The 17,883-nt window shown below is 35.4% G+C and overlaps 1 protein-coding gene across 2 annotated transcripts; it reads right to left on the bottom strand.

The window, feature by feature from the left end:
• Nucleotides 1-437: 437 nt before the first annotated feature.
• On the bottom strand, nucleotides 438-15,498 carry LOC128203465 (uncharacterized). Of its 2 annotated transcripts, none has more exons than XM_052904892.1 (5): nucleotides 15,400-15,498; nucleotides 7,207-7,774; nucleotides 5,653-5,811; nucleotides 4,464-4,521; nucleotides 438-4,288 (listed from the first exon to the last, which is right to left on the bottom strand). In XM_052904892.1, exons 1-5 carry the CDS (start codon nucleotides 15,405-15,407, stop codon nucleotides 1,965-1,967), a joined length of 3,117 nt encoding a protein of 1,038 aa, XP_052760852.1. In that variant the 5' UTR covers nucleotides 15,408-15,498; the 3' UTR covers nucleotides 438-1,964. The 2 variants fall into 2 exon arrangements, with proteins under 2 accessions (XP_052760852.1, XP_052760851.1); XM_052904891.1 differs by lacking the exon at nucleotides 15,400-15,498 and adding an exon at nucleotides 9,617-9,686.
• Nucleotides 15,499-17,883: the final 2,385 nt, after the last annotated feature.

Below are 17,883 nucleotides of genomic sequence, written 5' to 3'. Positions count from 1 at the left end.
AATGGTATCGATGGTAATGGATCTATAGTCTGTTTGCTTTAATATATCAATGGTATCGATGGTAATGGATCTATAGTCTGTTTGCTTTAATATATCAATGGTATCGAGGGTAATGGATCTATAAAGTGTGTTTGCTTTAATACATCAATGTTATTGAAGTAAATGGATCTATAAAGTCTGTTTGCTTTAATATATCAATGTCATCGAGGGTAATGGATCTAAAGTCTGTTTGCTTTAATATATCAATGGTATCGAGGGTAATGGATCTAAAGTCTGTTTGCTTTAATACATCAATGTTATCGAAGGTAATGGATCTATAAAGTGTGTTTGCTTTAATATTGTTGTGGGCTAGCTCTGGCCCTCCTGGCCCTACGTGTATGACAGTGCTCAGGGGCGGACTTAAGGCTGACATATGGGTGATAAGTCACAAACTATAATAACCGCTAAAATATTTATTCAGTTTACTGTGTTTACATCAACATGAAAACATGTACGATAAAACCGCCGTATTGAGAAATGTTAAAATGTTGTAATTGTTTATGCCTAAAGCAGTTCTATTTTTTCCGTTAACAAAATACTAAATCAGTCAGCCATCAACCGCCTTAAGTTGATAAAATGTTTATAAAACTTAAGCAAAAATCTGACAAATTGGTCAAATGTTGTAAAACAGTTCCACTTATTATTTAACCAACAGTCTTTAATGTTTCTTGATTCTTTTATGCTATAATTAGTAATTAAATTACTTTGAATGCCAAAATGTTAAACGCAGGCTTCCGCCACGAAAGAAAACTTGAAACTCCTAAGCAAAAATATATGCCTGAAACTCCTCGGCAAAAATCTATGCTTCTTATATATGCCTGATGCAGACTCATAGACCGACACCAAAAAAGCGCATCGACTACAGCTGATCGATCTTAGAAAATGCGATCGGTAGCCTAAACTTTAATCGACTAGTAAAACTTTGATCGGTCTAAAAATAGAACCGATGAAAATATGGCGATTAGAATAGTTATGCTAGAATATACATTTTCGCCTTTATAAGTTTTCAGGGCTTAAAGCAAAGCAATATTACAATTAAAGGTAAAAAATCACAACCTCTGGAGTTTAAAATTCGCGATTATAGCAACCTTGGTAAAAAGGATGTGACGTAAATGTCAAAAATCACTGAAACAAGATGGCTGACTGACTGAGATATTGCAATAAGTTGCTATGAAACAGACAAAATTAGGTGAAATTCCTCATGTTTTTAAAATTTAGGAGCTTATGAAACAAAGTAATATCAGTCTGTTACACAATATAGCTAAGTTGCTTGCAAGTTCTAAATCGGAATATACGTTGGAGTAGCAGGAAACAGTAAATGAAATGCCGGGTGGGGTAATTTTACATTTCTGGGTTTAAACTTTAGTTACTCCATCGCGGACGACAAATTAAGCATGACAACTGTGAGTACTATGATTATAACACTTTCACTTAATATCAATGTGCAGTCAGAGTCACAACACCAGGGCACATCAATATATCAATGCTTTTTGTGGTCTGAATGCTGATATATACATATATACATATATCAACGTTATCGATGTGAGTGGATTTTTGTAGTCATATTCCTTATATATTTCAACGTTATCGAGTTTAGTGGATTTGTTGCCTTTCAAATTACCCGCTCATCTTCTTGGCTTTGTATGATACCTCGATTACAACCTGACCTCTACTGTTTTATAACGTTTACCAAATAACACAATTAAAATCAAAATAACATCATTTTAACTTTTTTAACTTTTTAAAATTGCAGTACATACATTTGAATACACTGCGTTGGATAAACGCACGGACACTTAACTCACAAACTGTTGCTATTTGATTTTGAGTGGATGGGGTAATGCCGTTGTTCAAATCGATACCCTCTTAATCGACCCTTTGAATTTGAATGCTTCTAATCACAGTCATTTTTGGGTCAAAACTTATTATTCTGTTTCAGGTCGATAAAACTGGAAATTAATATAATCCTTATTTTGTTCGTACTTATCCAGTCTTAATAACTTTGAATCTTCCACATACTGTCTGGTGTTTTCTAGGTCACTTTGCGGCTCAACGGAGCACTGCCATATCCGGCATTCCACGGTGTGCTGAATGTTTTCGACCCGCTCCACCAACTTTCTCATTTCTCCCGCTGTCATTGTCACATGCAACAGTGTTATGCTGGTTAGAGAGTCGGGAAGGAGGAAATGGATTTCTCTTATATCTGTATCAGCTAAACAAAGGTATTGTAGCTGGGCAAGACGTGGAAGGGTCTCAGGTATTAATTTGATATTTTTAACATTGGTCAAAACAAGATGTTGTAGTTTGCTTTCTTTCTTCGTACCGGTGAATATGCATTGTTCAATACTCCCTGATACGGAAGATAATTCACAAGTTGTGATGTTTGACAAATCTACTTCCAATTGTCTAACATTATCTCCTATTATATCTAAATGTCCAAGCTTCTTGCACATTGACAGGTCATATTGCCCACTTCGGTCCCACAATTCCAATGCTCTGAGGGAGTCGGAGGAAGACGTGATCACCTCCTGCAGCTCCTTCACACTCACTGTGTCATTGCATCCCCAGATGCCTAATGACTGTACACGGCACTTGTTTATTTTCACCAGCTGTTGAAGTGGGATGGCGTCATCGTCATCTTTATTAAGCCTAAAGTGTGTGAGTATGAGCGGGATGTTGGAATGTTTATTAGCATTTGCCTCACGGTACCCGGATACCACCAGGCGTTGAAGTGATACAATGGCGTCATAATCTGGTCTGGCAACAAGGTACTTGTACCCGGAAAGAGGACCAGTCTTGTACGAATTTCGCGCAACTACTCTCGCAATCAACGATGATATTTGAATACCCAACTGCGGCTTCATTCCACATGTAAATATAAAAACTTGTGCAATGTCATCTAAAGGGTTCTGGTCGACACTGGAATACCGAGGCACCAAAGTATTGTCAAATGCATCCTGATTGGAACACAAATTTAACGCGGCAAGGAACTCTTGAAATGTTTTGTGAATGAAAGAAAAATGTGACGATTTTCTTGTAATAGAAAAGGACCTCTTTTCACTAAGAATTCCCACATTCACAGATAGATGTATTTCCGCCTCAGTCAATTCTCTCCGCACTAGAGTGTCTTCGAAAACAACAGTCGATTTGCAATCTTGAGAAAACAATGTTATGAATGCAAGACGCGAGAGCTTTGTAAGAGCAGTTTGTCTTTTCATAATGTTCTCTTTACTTGTTATACAATCTGGCAAATGACTGGCGTCCATTTGGATAAGACTTTCCTCGGCATTGTTACATCGCCCGAACAACATGTCAATCATGTTTGCGTAAATGCCACATACCGAACTCGTGTCTGTAAATCCTTCGTACCAAATGCTCACAAGTTGCATAGTGATTATCGGTTTTTGACGCAAGTCAGGTAATCGTAACTGACTAACGTAAGCAAAGAAATCTTTAGAACGTTTTGTTCCGGTCTCGCCATTCAGAACAGATACAACTTTATCTACAAGTTCTTCGACGTTTGTTACACCTTTGATTTCAAGATACTTGTCAATCTTAATATCCTTAACACGAAACTGAGACAATCTCCAAGGACGTGAGGTTATGAGGACCTTGGCGTTGATCGCAGAGTTCCGAAAAGGAAGTCTGCCTTTCTCGTCTCGAGGACAGCGACAATGGCTTCCTGTCGGGTGCGTCCATTCGTCAAGGCCGTCCGCTATGATTAGGCAGTTGCTTGTTTCCAACACGCTTTGCGCAAGTTTGTACGCTCCTTCCACATCCTTCGGCTGATAAACTTGAGCTATTATCTGATCTCTGATGAATTCATTAAGATCACATACATCACAAGAATCTCTCAGCTTAACGTGAAATAAAAACTCAAAGTTTTCGAAGTATTCCATATTGACAAAGGCATTAGGATTTTGATTTGGCCCCCTGTCATTGTCCTCGTGTTCTAAGTGCTGTCGACTCCAATCTAGCGCACACTCAGCTGAGAATGTTGATTTCCCACTGCCTGGCTCTCCTACTAGAAATATGTTTGCCTTTATTGACTCGGTACAAAATAGGTCTTTGTATCTAGTGACCTGTTTACCATAGTTGCTTGTCTTTCCACGGTCCTTGTGGTCCTTCTCTACAATGTTGGGTGCCACGAAGAACAGACTGAGTTTGGCACCATCTTCTGGCAAAGAAGGAGATATCGGCATGTCTGCTAAATTCTCCTGATAGTGGTTTGCCAAGCGAAGCTGAAGGCCTGGAATGAAATTACCTTAATATAGATCATTAACAAAACATTCATCCCATCAATCATTTCGAGGTTTCTTTTTGTTTATATACTGAATTTTGAAGGCGCATATTGATTTCAATGTGGCATTATTAACTAAACATTGCTTATATGAACCAATCGTCTGCACATAATCTTAAAATACCTTTCTTAAGCATCTCATTTACATTGTCCACACTGACACGGAAGTCGTCTGTTTGAAGCTGTAAACAGAGAAAATCAATTAACTGCTTTTGTGGTCAGAAATATGCATAGGTTAGAGTTCATTAAGTAATTTCTTCGTGAATAAGTAACCTAAAAAAGCGGAGCGCAGCTAAGTGACCGTGGTTTCTTATTAAAGAAGAAATTACTTAATAAATTCTAATGGACTTAGAGTTAGCCTCTCCCAAATTGCACCAGATTTAAAATTAATCTGTGCGCCTGTCAAAAAGACCTGTCAAACTCTGCAAGATATTGTGACGTCATTTAAATCTGCGTTTACAATGAAATCGCCCCTTTGCATATATAGGAATGACGTCACCATTACGTCATATGTACTTCCGTTGTGTGGAAAATTCTCAATAAAAAAAATAATGTTCTTATGATTGATAGACATGATTTTACATGCTCAATACACTGTAAATCAAAACTATCATTATTTCTGAAACTTTTATACCTTAAGTATCTATTCTTGCTTGATTTATCATTTAGAGTAGAGATTAAAGCATAAACCGCTGCCCTATAGTTGAAAGGTCATTTTGGAAGAACTGTCATGGCGGACGGTGCAATTTTTAGAGTTTGTTTTTCAAGTGGAGTGATTTTTCTTAGGAATAACTTGACCCCCCTTTTTATTGGCTTAAAATGTAATTTAAAGCTTGTACTTTAAGAATATATGTGGTTATCATAGCCTGCATTCGCTCGAAATGCCTTTAAATGTTGTCTAAAAATTACAATTTTACATTGAATTATATAGGGAATAACAATGGTGGTGTGTGACCTGTAAACAGTACGTGTGACTTATGCGCATGCGCAGTTATAGCAATATCTTATTCATGAAGAATTGTCTTCAGCAATAAGTAATGATTCTTCACAAAAACGAAACTGAACATTATAAAAAGCTAGCGCCCCTGATTGGCTGAAAATGAAGGGTAAACAATAAAGATGCTTTGAATTCATATTACAAACGCTGGCATAACGTAAAACTATAACCAATGTTTGACATGTTGACAGGTTGAGTTTTTTTGTGATGGATTTACACCACTGAGAAAATTGCACCTCAAACTAAAAAAAACAAACAAGATTTTTTAAATATTCTAAAAGATTATCATTTTGTTTGAAACTATGTCTAAACTAACATGTGTCAGTTGTTTCACGGTGGCTTGTGCCTCCGGTCTGTTGACGAGGTCACATTGGTCCTCCAACAGTTTCTTCAGTTTGTATAAGTAATCTACCAAAGTAGAGTCCTTCACCTTCTGATCTGAGGAGTGGCGGATGTCTCGCCCAATCTGCCGGATCTGTATGAAAAATAATGTCATCCCAAAGTTGTAAAAACGGTATATGCGGGAGTGCAGCTTTAAGCTCGTCTTTATATTTAGCTTATAGAAAATTATACGTGTCGAACATGCGTGTCACACGGTGAGTTATTAACAAGAGGGCCAAAAAGGCCCTAAAAGGCTCATCCGTTTATAGTGAACAACAAGTCAGTGAATGCTAAAAAGTTGCTGCTTCCTGGTTGCTGCTCATTTGATGGTTGATAATGAGGTCGGTCGTTGTAAAGGCAAACCAAAAGAATTGCTACTGGGTCATACGATTGATCCTAACGATGCCCGTGCTAAAAATGTATGTGATAGCAAAGAAGCCAACTGTTCCATGTAGGTCAGTGGTTGCTAAGGAAGAAAGCGGTTGTCAAGGATGTAATTAGTTGCTGAGGTAGTCATTGGTTGCTAAGGAAGTAAATAGTTACTAAGGTAGACATTGGTTGCTATAGGTGGATGAATTGCTAAGAAAGATATTTATTGCTAAGGGGGGTTTGTGGTTGCTAAGGAATACATTGGTTGCTTAAAATGGGGAACTTGATAAGGATGTCATTGGTTGATAAGGAAGTAATTGGTTGCTATAAATGGAGAAATTGCAAGGTAGTCATTGGCTGCTAAAGAAGTCATTGGTTGCTTTGGATGTAAGAAGTTACTAAGGAAATCAGTGATTGCCAAGGAGTTCAGTGGTTGCTATGGAATTGAGTGGTTGCTTAAGAAGTCATTGGTTTCTAAAGAGGTAATTTGTTGCTAAGGAAGCCATTGGTTGCTTAGGAAGCCATTGGTTACTAAGGAAATCATTAGTTGCTTAGTAAGTAAGTGGTTGATAAGGAAGTTGTTGGTTGCTAAGGAAGTCATTGATTGCTACGGGTGTGGGTAGTTCCTAGCCACTACACGAGGCTACATACTAAACACCAAGGGGCTAGTCCAGAAGGTTTCAGCTTTGACACTTAATTAACGTAAGATAACTCTTTCTGGCTTATGATATAAATTTTGCCCCTTTATTATTCGACTTAGTATTCCGGTAAGGTTCAGATGTAAGCACAATTAAGTCAATAACTCAGCAACTACTTGATGTATTGCATTGAGACTTTATAAAATCAAGTTAGATTGAATAAGCCATATTTTGCGTAAATATCTGCAAACCAGTGATATAAGATTGCTGACAAAATATCGGATCGCAGATTTTTATATTTCTGTTCGAAAAATATTTTTTTTATGGCTAAAAGCGTTACAAACGGTTAACAAATGCATCTCTGTGATCTGATTTTGTCAGCAGTCGTATATCACTGGTGTCCTTGCATTTTCGCATTAATTGGCTCATTCCAAGACTAAAAAAAAATGTTAAAATGTTCAATGATTTGTAAAACAACAAACCTCTGTAAGTAAATTTGTCTGAGTTGAAATGCTGAATGAAAAATTATTCTGAAAGGCTTCACAATTTATCATGACATTTATCACGCCATTGAAGTCGCTGTCCTGGATGGATGACACGGTCTTGTAGCCATCAGGTGGAAGGAAACATTTGCCCATCTCCCAGGGGCTGGTACACCATTGTTCAGCATTCGTGTTTTTCCATGATGGACCAGAAAACCTGTGATAGCGAATTATTTCATCACGGACACGTTCGCATATATTGTTTGGACATGGTCTATATCTATACATGTGGTGAAACCGACAGTTCGTAGTACTGCATATCCCTCGAGTTGGACACTTAAGCAGATTCTCTGTGAAACATTTCTTACAGTGTGTTCCGACAGGAAGCCCCATAGCAGCTGTAAGGTTGTTGTTAATGGCCTGATGGACACAAGTTAAAACGTCTTGTACGAAACCTACAAGCCCTTCCCTAGTAATTTTCAGGGCAAGGGCGGCCTTGATCCAGTTCTGGCTCTCCTTGTTCTCTAACAATTCCCGGTATGAGGACATAGTTGTCTGTGACTTTTTCCTGAAACAATATTAATTAAGTTGTTATTTTGGTAAGGCTTGAACCCAAATATTCCGCAATTTAATACGTAGCTGCTTCATATGCAATGCTTATTTTAAAATTAAACACTAACAGATACGTAGCAGGGGCGGTTGCAGTACTTAAAGTTAGAGGGGGCGTAACTTATTGGCGTAACCTTTTGACTTGCGCCCCTCCCTCAGAACCTAAAATTATTTTGTTTTAAGTGTTGGCAGGGGCAAGACAATTTTAACTATTTCTTGTCCGAAATGTTGCATTTTGGGCGTACTTTATTACTCCTCTTCTCTTTCTCTTATGTTGAAATAAAGAAAGTAAGCTTGGACAATTTTAGGGGGTGGGGGAATGGGGGTGCAGTAACAGTCACTTGAAATCTGACAACCTCTATAACAGTGTTGTGGGATCTCGTACCAAGTTGTTCACGCCAAAATATAGAAAAAAAAACATTGTGAGACACTCCTAGCAACATCTTGCAATTTCGCATACAACTCTCGACCATTTGATATGGACGATACACTTAAATAAAATTGTTTCAAATTTAAACTATCGCTATCGCAGTCTTGACGATTATCCCAAGATGCCTCCTTGACGACACACTTAGATGTGTAGTTCAGTGTGTGTATTCCTGATGATAAATCACGTCATAAATGCTATATCGGAAGGCATTAAAACGAATGAAAATTTTAAACAAAGATAATATTTCGTTTGCTTCACCATATTGCATGAAAAAAGTTATATTTGTTTAATGTCTATATTCGAAGCATGTTATTGCCTTCCGACGAAGACATCACGTGAGATACGGAAACTGTAGTTGTGGAATTGAAATGCCACAATAAAATAATGGTTTTCTTTACCAAAATACTTCACTAGTGTTATTTATATTTTATTATATGGGACCCGTTCCTGTTTTTTCACTAAAAATGAATTTTCCGGAAATGCATCTGAAAACTACTAATCTACAGGAGCGGATCCAGGATTCGACATTAAAGGGGGCTTACTCCTTTCACCTGCACCTTCTCCCTCAGAAATGAAATTTATTTGGTTTAGTGTTGGCAGGGATGTTTTGGGGTCGCCCCCGAAAAAATATTAACAATGTCTAGTCCATAATGGTGCATTTTGGGCGTATTTATTACTTCATTACTTTTCTTCTCCTATGTTAAAATAATAAGTAAACTTGGATAATTTAAGGGTGCGCCCCCCCCCCCCCACCTGAACCGCTAGTGATCTGAATATAATATATTATAATTATATTACTCTTTGATACCGAAATTGCAGTAATTAAAACTACAATTAAAGAGTTAAAAACAACCTCGAAATCTTATCCACTCTCCTACAGGCAGTCATGGTCAACTGACGGAATTTAAATATTATTAAAAACATAGGTAGTATCACGTGATGATGTCAATCAACCAATCATGCTACAGCCTTTTGTTGACTCGCGTTAGTAACGCATTTAAAAATTGTGGACTTTAAAAATATTTTAGCATTTATGGACATTTGTTGAAGGGTTTCAGCCGTCAGTATCTGATTTTTTACACTCCCAAAGTGGTAGTAGTAGTAGTAGTGGTGGTGGTGGTGGTGGTGGTAGTAGTAGTAGTAGTAGTGTGACTCACCGTATCACGTATCACAGGTGTGTGGCCCATTGTTTTTTGTCTAAAACGTTTATTAATATCATTGTGGGTACATGATACTATATATAATGAGAGCCAGACGCCTGTGTTACGTATCTACAATTATTTTGGACATGACGTGGCCGTTCGAAAGAATAATGACTTAATATTGTCAATTGAAGTAAACGAAAAGAACAAAAAATAAAGATTGATATACCTGTCAAAACAAATACTCTTTTCCTGTTTTGTTTCCATGCAGGTAATATCTTGTTCGCGTTCAATCAATATTTCCAAGGGCGACAACTGTACTTTGGGTTTTCAACTTTCGTTTTCATTAAAACTCGATGGGCATCTCCACATGAACATTTATCCGTAGAATGCATGTGATAACAGCAGGTTCAAACAATAATGAAACAGTCAATGACAACAAATATGAAAACTATTTGAACTCATAAAAACATATAGGCACATGGCTACTTCAGTACAGTTTGATTATATCTTTTCATGATGTGATCAATAATCAATAATGAATCATTTCTGAAAGCAAATATATTACATATTACTCTGATGTCAAATTATTACCAAAATATTGAACAAATAAATTAAATAAAGGATTTTTCTAGTCTCTCAGGTGATGTTTTTATAAAAAAAAAAATCTGAAATGGGGGGTAGGGTTATTCAAGTTTAGATAAATTTATTATTTGACGGTAAAAATCTGATCATAGTTTGAAATGATGCCCATAAGTCCACACCAAATTTATAACTTGTTCATCGGATTTCCCGCACCTATTTCTTCAGAAAAGCAAAACAAATATTTTTATTTTTTATCACTTGCGCCCGCATCATCTAAAAAATAAAGTTATTTTCTTTACGAGCGCTAATTTGTTTAGTAGAATGTAGCCTTTTCCCTTATAACCGCGTTTTACGATCGTAACAATTATCAAAGCACCGGCTCAATCGTGCAGCCGCTCAAATTAGAGTCAATGAACGATATAGACCTGGATACAAGCGTCTAGATGATCGAGACTAAATTGACAATTTCACTTCCTGATTCTTGAAAATTATTAAAATTACGTCAACAAATGACAATTTTACCACCATTTAAAGTTTGATTAAATTTTGGACAAACGTTTTTGTTTTAATTTACCTCCCGTTAAAAGTAAACGTATATATACTGGGCATGAAGCGCTGAATTTTATCGTGAATGACAGTGATTATCCAAAGTTTGAAATTGGTTTGGACATGTTTGACGGGAATTCGGATGACCGTTACAGTGAAAAGACAGTTTCAAATTGGTCATCTTTACCTACTACACCTGTCCAGGTAAAAACTTCAGGTGTGTATTTTAACTTCTTTGTTATTTTGCTGTTAATATAGCAAATATGATGTATTTTGTATTATTTGTTGCCTTCAAAAATATACATTTAATGATTTATGCATGTTTGTTTTTATTTTGCTACAGATCAGAGTATAGTGTTGATTAAATTTCATATGCAATGCATGTACAGTAATAGAAAAATAAATTTTGGCCAAGAAACGAGCACCACTTTTCTTGTGTTATCATCAAACTGTTTCAGTAATGCATACTACATTATCAGTGTATACCACGTGATAAATTGCGTCATAAATGCTACGTCGGAAGGCAATATGTTGATGTGAAAAAAGACTTTAAAAAAAGATAACTTCACTATTTCTTCACCATTTTGAATTAAACATAGCGCAGTCTACGCCGCTAACAGAACCCCTCCTTCGGTCTTTTATCAGAGTTTGATTGAGAGTTTAGTTTCTTTAAACACTTCGACAAACCTTTTCACAATACGGCCGTCTGACGGAGCACTGTCAAAACATGATTCGGAAACAGGTTTGTCGAAGTGTTTGATGAAACTAATGACTTTATCAAATTTCGGTAAAAATACAAATGCGGGGCTCTTTCAGAGGCATAGACTGCCCTTTGTTTTATTTAAAATGATGTTGTACAAGAAAAGTTATCTTTAATTTAAGTCTTCATTTTAAGCAAAATGTTGCCTTCCGACGTAGCATATATGACGTAATTTATCACGTGGTATACACACACTGATTATACTACAATGAACATTTATGTATAATATTGCTTATTAAAATTTCAGATTCCTCAGATGCAGCGGATCATGAATTCCTGTTCCCATGAGGCAACGAGGGCATGCTCGTGGTGGAGGCCTTGGTCGCCGATGAGTCAATGTTCATTGACAGTAGGGTGACGCTAAAAATTAACCTGACTGACATTCATATGTGCTTCATGCAATCCCATGAGTTTTACCATTCACAAAAAAACATCAAACAAACCAGATTGTGTATATTTTGTAAATAATAGTCAAAAAGGATAAAAAATAATGGTGTCAGACTGTGTGATTGGAAAAAGGTATTAATCACACTTTGTGTTGCGAATAAATGTTTGTAGATTTTTTAGATGTTCATGTGTATATTTAAACTATATATAGAAATCATTCAAGTGTTCAATATTTATGCTGATTGTTTTTTGTCTATGAAAAAATATTGCATATTCTTGTAATTTCTTGAAATATTTTTATATCAGTATTTGCAGTACAAAAGAAGTAAAAGTGTCTTTTATATTTCTCTTACTTGTCTAAATTTGAACAAGATATCTAAAAATATAAAGGAAAATCTGCAAGTTTAAAAAAGATAGGCGTTAAATTCTGAGAAAGCCTAAACTCAATCTGGCACTGGCTGGAATTTTCTGTGACATAATTGGTCCTGAAATGGTTTACAATACGGTGTAGGATTTTTGTAAATTCTCTTCCAGGACTATGATGGCTACCAAGGCCTATCGTGTAGTCATTGCAAGAGTGATACCTGTAGTTTGATTGCAAATGCCTATATTTATTTTTCAAGTCACCTTGTCTAGTCATTTCCATGGCATGAGATATGACAATGTATTTTAATAGAGAATTGTTTTTTTATTTTTAAGTTAACCAAGTTTTCCTAAGGAAAAGTGGAAAACCTAGTTAATAGATTTGGAAATGCCACTGGGCAGGCAGGTGGCTGTGACCATTGGCGCTGGTGTCCAGGCTTTGACTTAGCCATGCATAGGGTATTTTGAAAAAAAAAAGGTTTAAAAAACTGGAAAACTGTGGTTTTGAGTTCTTTCATTTATTAAATATTTTAAAGAAATACATTTGCTTGATCTCAAATAGCATTTGTTTGATCTCAAAACTAATATTTGTATAGAATTGTCTTTTAGTGTTATCATTCTTTCACTGGATGTTATTCTTGTACTGTTTACAATATCATTGTTTAGTTAATAAGTGAATAAAATGTGAGCAAAAGTGAGTTAAATGACTATATATATTTGTTCGCTCTTCGCTTGCTCCTCTTTTTTGCTAAATGCAAAACAAATATTTTTATTATTATTTCGCTCGCTCGCCCCATTATTTTTGTTAAAAATCTGATGAACAAGTTATCAATTTGGTGTGGCCTCATTAGGGTCATTAATTACCTTTTAAAATACTTATACTGAGATCAAATGTATTGATGACATTTTGGGGAACTATCTTTGTGCTCTTTCACTCTTGACAGAATTGCTCAAACGATCTTTTCTCAATAACAGTTTAAAATGATAAACATTATTTACTCTTTGGTTTATAATATTCAGACTAAAATTAAAGTATCCAATGTTTTACAAAACTGATACCCGGAGAAATAAGTGTATCATAAATGTATATAAAGAGACAAATCAGTTAAGTACAAAATCTTACAAATTTTGTCATTTTTAAAATTTAGTACCTTTCCCTTAAAGCATAGTTCTTTAAGTCTAGCTTTTACTTGTAATATGACGGGTTGATACTCAACTCTCCATTAAGCATGCGATTAGGAGTTGATGATTTCAAACCAAGAATTAATTTGAAAATTTCATTTGAAATATTTGAATTATATCCAAATTTCCAAAACCCCAAACCTCCATTCTATACATAAGAATAGGGGCAACCATCGAGTCAAACAAATGTAATTGTAATTATATTGGAAGACCAAGTTTCAGAGATTTCTGTATTACAGAGAACATGGCTTTCCTATCCTGTTCAGCATGAATTGCTTTGGTTTAAGCAAAGTTACCATTGTAATTGAAGTGTTTCCCTAGGTATAGGAAATAATTTGCAAACTCCAAACTCTTATGGTTCAAGAGAAAGTAAGGTAAAGCATTATTTGGATTACGTTTTGAAAATACGTCAAATTTGGTTTTATCTTCTATAACATTGAGATCCCACATACAACAATAATCGAACATATAATAATAATAATAATAACAAGAAAAAGTTGATGCAAAGCATCAAGTCGGCGCAATGAAATAAGAAGAAAAACGTGCATGCAGATAACCAAAAATGGTTATTATTTCAATGATTTTTTAAATGATGGGTGTTCATATGCTCGAAGGACATACTGGTAAATAATATTATTAATAATATTAATAATATTGTTACAATAGTTTAAGCCCGTAATTATAGATATTCTTGTTTTTTTCCCAAGCTAATCCTCCGGTTGAAACTAAATTATAACAAAAATATACGTACGTTTCTTCGGAAGAAATAGAGTCAATGGTCTTATACATAGATTTCAATAGCATGAAATTCACCTTTTATTTGTACCGGCATGTTATGTAAATTCCTTCCTTTTTATTTTGTATATGTTTTGTAACATATTTCACTCATATGAGTATATAGAATGGGGATAAAAATACTATACATCACGAGGGAATTATCTGGAGTTCATTCTTTCGAATGACATTTTCAAAACAAACAATTAAGCTCAAGGTTAATTTTTCAAAACTCGGCACTTTTGCTGTCACCAAGGGAGATTACTACGTAGGAGGTTTACAAACATAAAGGGTATTGTAATAGTACCCTGTAACCTTCATCTATTTGCGCGGAAGTTGATATAAATCAGAAAACCTCGGCCTGTATCTATCTCGGAGATTGCCGAGTTGTTATGATTGAGTTGGTATTAAAAAATTTCAAAATGATAAGCAGGGCTATTATAATTTAAAGTTTCATTATCAATTGAAGTGTAAAGTTTTATAAAACATACTAAACTTCATATTTTATCATGCAACGTGGAAACTATTGAAAGCATTGTTCTGCAATTTATTAACTAGTCCCTAAGTTGGAATATTTCTAAAGTAATATCAAATATAGTCGGCGCCGTTCTGAGCGCCGACTAATAATAATAATAATAATAATAATAATATCTTTATTTAGAGAAGGTATATACACATTATGACATAATTACAGGTTCAACCATAACAACATCATATTTACAATGTGGCCTTCTATGAAAAAAAGAAACAAAAACAAAATGCAATTGGTAAATCATTAAACATCTGCATCGCACTTACACATTCGTATACAAGAACGATTGGTGTTTTTAATATAATTATTCTATACATTTCATGTTTAATTAACATCTAAATTATGATCTAAAGTCTTTTGTAAATCAGTTTGGCTTTTAGCTAGTAAAATGAATGTATGTATTATATGACCGTGTTGTTTGTTGGTGTCTACCGTTTCTTTTTCTAACACTATAGCTTTGGTTTAGTTTATCAATCTGTCCTATATTTCAATATATCACGCCTCCATCATAGATGACGCAGCACCATTGGTCCAGGACTGGTCACGCGGTGACCCCTTTTTTTCCATATTTGGTCACCACATCTATATCGTACCAAAATGGCGTGTATTTCCCGACCGCTCTCACCCGATAAGGTTTCCTTTTACCCATATCGGGTCACCTACTAACCTAGCTTGTAACTTATAATACCGAAAGGCTTTACCTTACAAACAATAAGCGGCAGTATTTTACATTAAATTAGCAAGTACACATGGTAATTCCAAAATATATAACTAAAATATTTCTCAAATTCGACAGTGTTTTAATTTTGTAAATTATTCAACGACATATTTTACCTTTTTTTTATTTGAGCTTGATTATGTATAAAATATAATTCGGTCTTACCCTAACATTGTTTTAATATAACGAGATTTCACTCTTCTTGAATTAATTTTTAAATGTTCACAAACCGAACCATTACATTTGTTGTAGAAACTATGATCGATCAACTTTGAATGATTTTTTTAATAAATACTTGGACACATTTGATATTCAATAGCAGTCTGAACTCGAGTGTTCCTTTCCGGTGTGTAAGTAAGTACTAAGCCCATATCGTTGCACACACTTGATAAAGGAAAACACATTCCGGAAACTACCTATTCAGTGCGTGTATAGCACGTGATAAATTACGTCATCTATGGATGACAATATTTTGCTTTTATTAAAAACTTAAAACAAAGATAACTTTTTTTACAACTCCCGTTTAAATGAAAAATTCAGTAGTCCGCAAATACTGAACTATAATCTGCATCTTTGTTTCCTAAGTATCGTAAGTATTTAAATTCGCACTTGATTTTCTGTACCATTAAGTTGTCGTTCATTGGGCATGAACCGGTCGACCTATCGTGACCTCGGTACCAGTACGCGGAGTTTCAGAAGAAAGACCTGGGTCATGCATATATAAAACACGAAAGAAAAAAATCTCAATAATAAACGCGAAAATCATTAAACCAAATGTATTATCACAAAAATTAAAGTAACGAAAAAAGGGAATATAAATATAATGATTGATTTAATCCTGAAATATACCATAGGGGTTTAGCCTAGGTTTTAAAAAGGACATGATGCTGTAAAAGAGGGAGAGGGTGCTAAGAGCGAAAAGAACACACTGGTATTGGGTTTCAAATATGTAAAGTTTGAATGTATTTATATAATCATATTATAAGTTACAGTCATAACAAAATAAATATTTGACAGTCTGAAGCATTTCATTATGTGAAGGCAAAATGGTGCCCATGCTGGTCTTCGTTTGGACAGAAGGGTGCTACCAAAAAAGAACAATATGTAATACCCTTTTATAGCCCTTTAGCTAAACCCCTAACATATATCAGAATAAAATAGTACACAATGCAATCGTTCATCTTTAATTAACATGACGATCACAACAACATACGAACGAAGGTAAGGACATTGCTCTTTCAGTTATGAGAGGATATTTTCACCCGGTAAGTAGTTATATCACCCAAAGCACCAAAATCCCTTCGAACACCGCCATTTTGTTCCGCATCCAACATTTACCTCTCTTAAGTTTCGGCAAACACAAAACACGCTAGACCCCCCTGTCTTTGTGCGTAATTCTTTGGCAAGTTGATTTTGCCTAAGCCAAAACAATACGGTTGGTACAGATATTGTTTTTTTGTTGTTTTTTTCAGTAAAGTTTTGTCTGAATATCATTTTCACTCTTAAACAATCACCACTCTGTCTGTTCACATTTACGCGTCTTTCATGTGCTAGAAACCAAAAACGAATCCCAAAAGGCAAACACAATTACGATAAAAACAAATAATAGAGAAGGTCGGGAAGCCGGAAACAAAACCGTCTTTTATCACGCTTTATCAGAGGGGTGGATCCAGGAATTGACGTAAGAGGGGGCGTAACTTAGGGGCACAACCTTTTGGCATTCGTCCCTTCCTCAGATCCAAATTATTTTTTTTAAATGTTGGGAGGGGTACTTCCCCAAGAACATTTATGTTACAATTTCTAGTCCAAAATGGTTCATTTTGAGCGTATTGAATTACTTTTTTCTCCGATATTGACATAAAAAGCAAAATTGGACGATTTTAGGTAGGAGGGGGGCGCCAGGTGCGCCCCCCCTTGGATCCGCTAGTGAATCATAAATAGTTTGTTGTTTCTCTGTTGGTTGTGTGTTTTTCTCTGTAGTTTTGCTCATATCTAAATAAAAAAGGAGATGTATATATTCAAACTATATAAAATTATGTGTAATAGGTGTTTATTATGCTTTGCATAATGTCATTATTTGCGGCTTCATGTTCTGTCGACATAATCAGAAGAAAACTTTACTCTTTATTCACCAAATTAAATGAAACATGGCGCGCAGTCTACGCCGCTTACATAGCCTTGCCTTCGGATTTGATAGAGAGTTTAGTTTCTTAATACACTTCGACAAACATTTCCACAAAACCACCGCCTGATGAAGCACTGTCAAAACATTATTTTGGAAACAGGTCTGTCGAAGTGTTTGAGGAAACTTATCACCTAATCAGACTCTGGTAATTAAAAGAAGGCACAGCTCTTTAAGCGGCATAGACTGCCATTTGTTTCATCTGAAATGGTGAAGAAACAAAAAAGTTATCTTTGTTTTAAGTCATCATTCGAAGCAAAATGTGGGCTTCCGACGTAGCATTTGTGACGTAATTTATCACGTGGTATACACACACTGCATTATTAGATATTGGGATATTCCTTGTCGGTCTTGATTATTGCTGAAAGCGTTTTGTACTTGATATTAAAGCATTTACGAGTTTGAATAAAATTATAGTCTTGTTGATTTCTGATGGAGCCTGTATATTACCGAATAGCCAATCGGAA

The sequence above is a fragment of the Mya arenaria genome, chromosome 9 (genome assembly GCF_026914265.1).
Source record: "Mya arenaria isolate MELC-2E11 chromosome 9, ASM2691426v1".
NCBI classification, from domain to species: Eukaryota; Metazoa; Mollusca; class Bivalvia; order Myida; family Myidae; genus Mya; species Mya arenaria.
This window is presented reverse-complemented; position numbering and strand designations above follow the sequence as displayed.

Bases quoted from the DNA above. Each gene is read 5' to 3' on its own strand.
- LOC128203465 (XM_052904891.1), bottom strand. From the start codon at position 9,654: ATGGAAACAAAACAGGAAAAGAGTATTTGTTTTGACAG. The intron at 4,522-5,652 runs GTTAGTTTAGAC...CTCTGTTTACAG, and splicing joins CCGTGAAACAACTGACACAT to CTTCAAACAGACGACTTCCG. The intron at 4,289-4,463 runs GTATTTTAAGAT...ATTTCATTCCAG, and splicing joins AAATGAGATGCTTAAGAAAG to GCCTTCAGCTTCGCTTGGCA.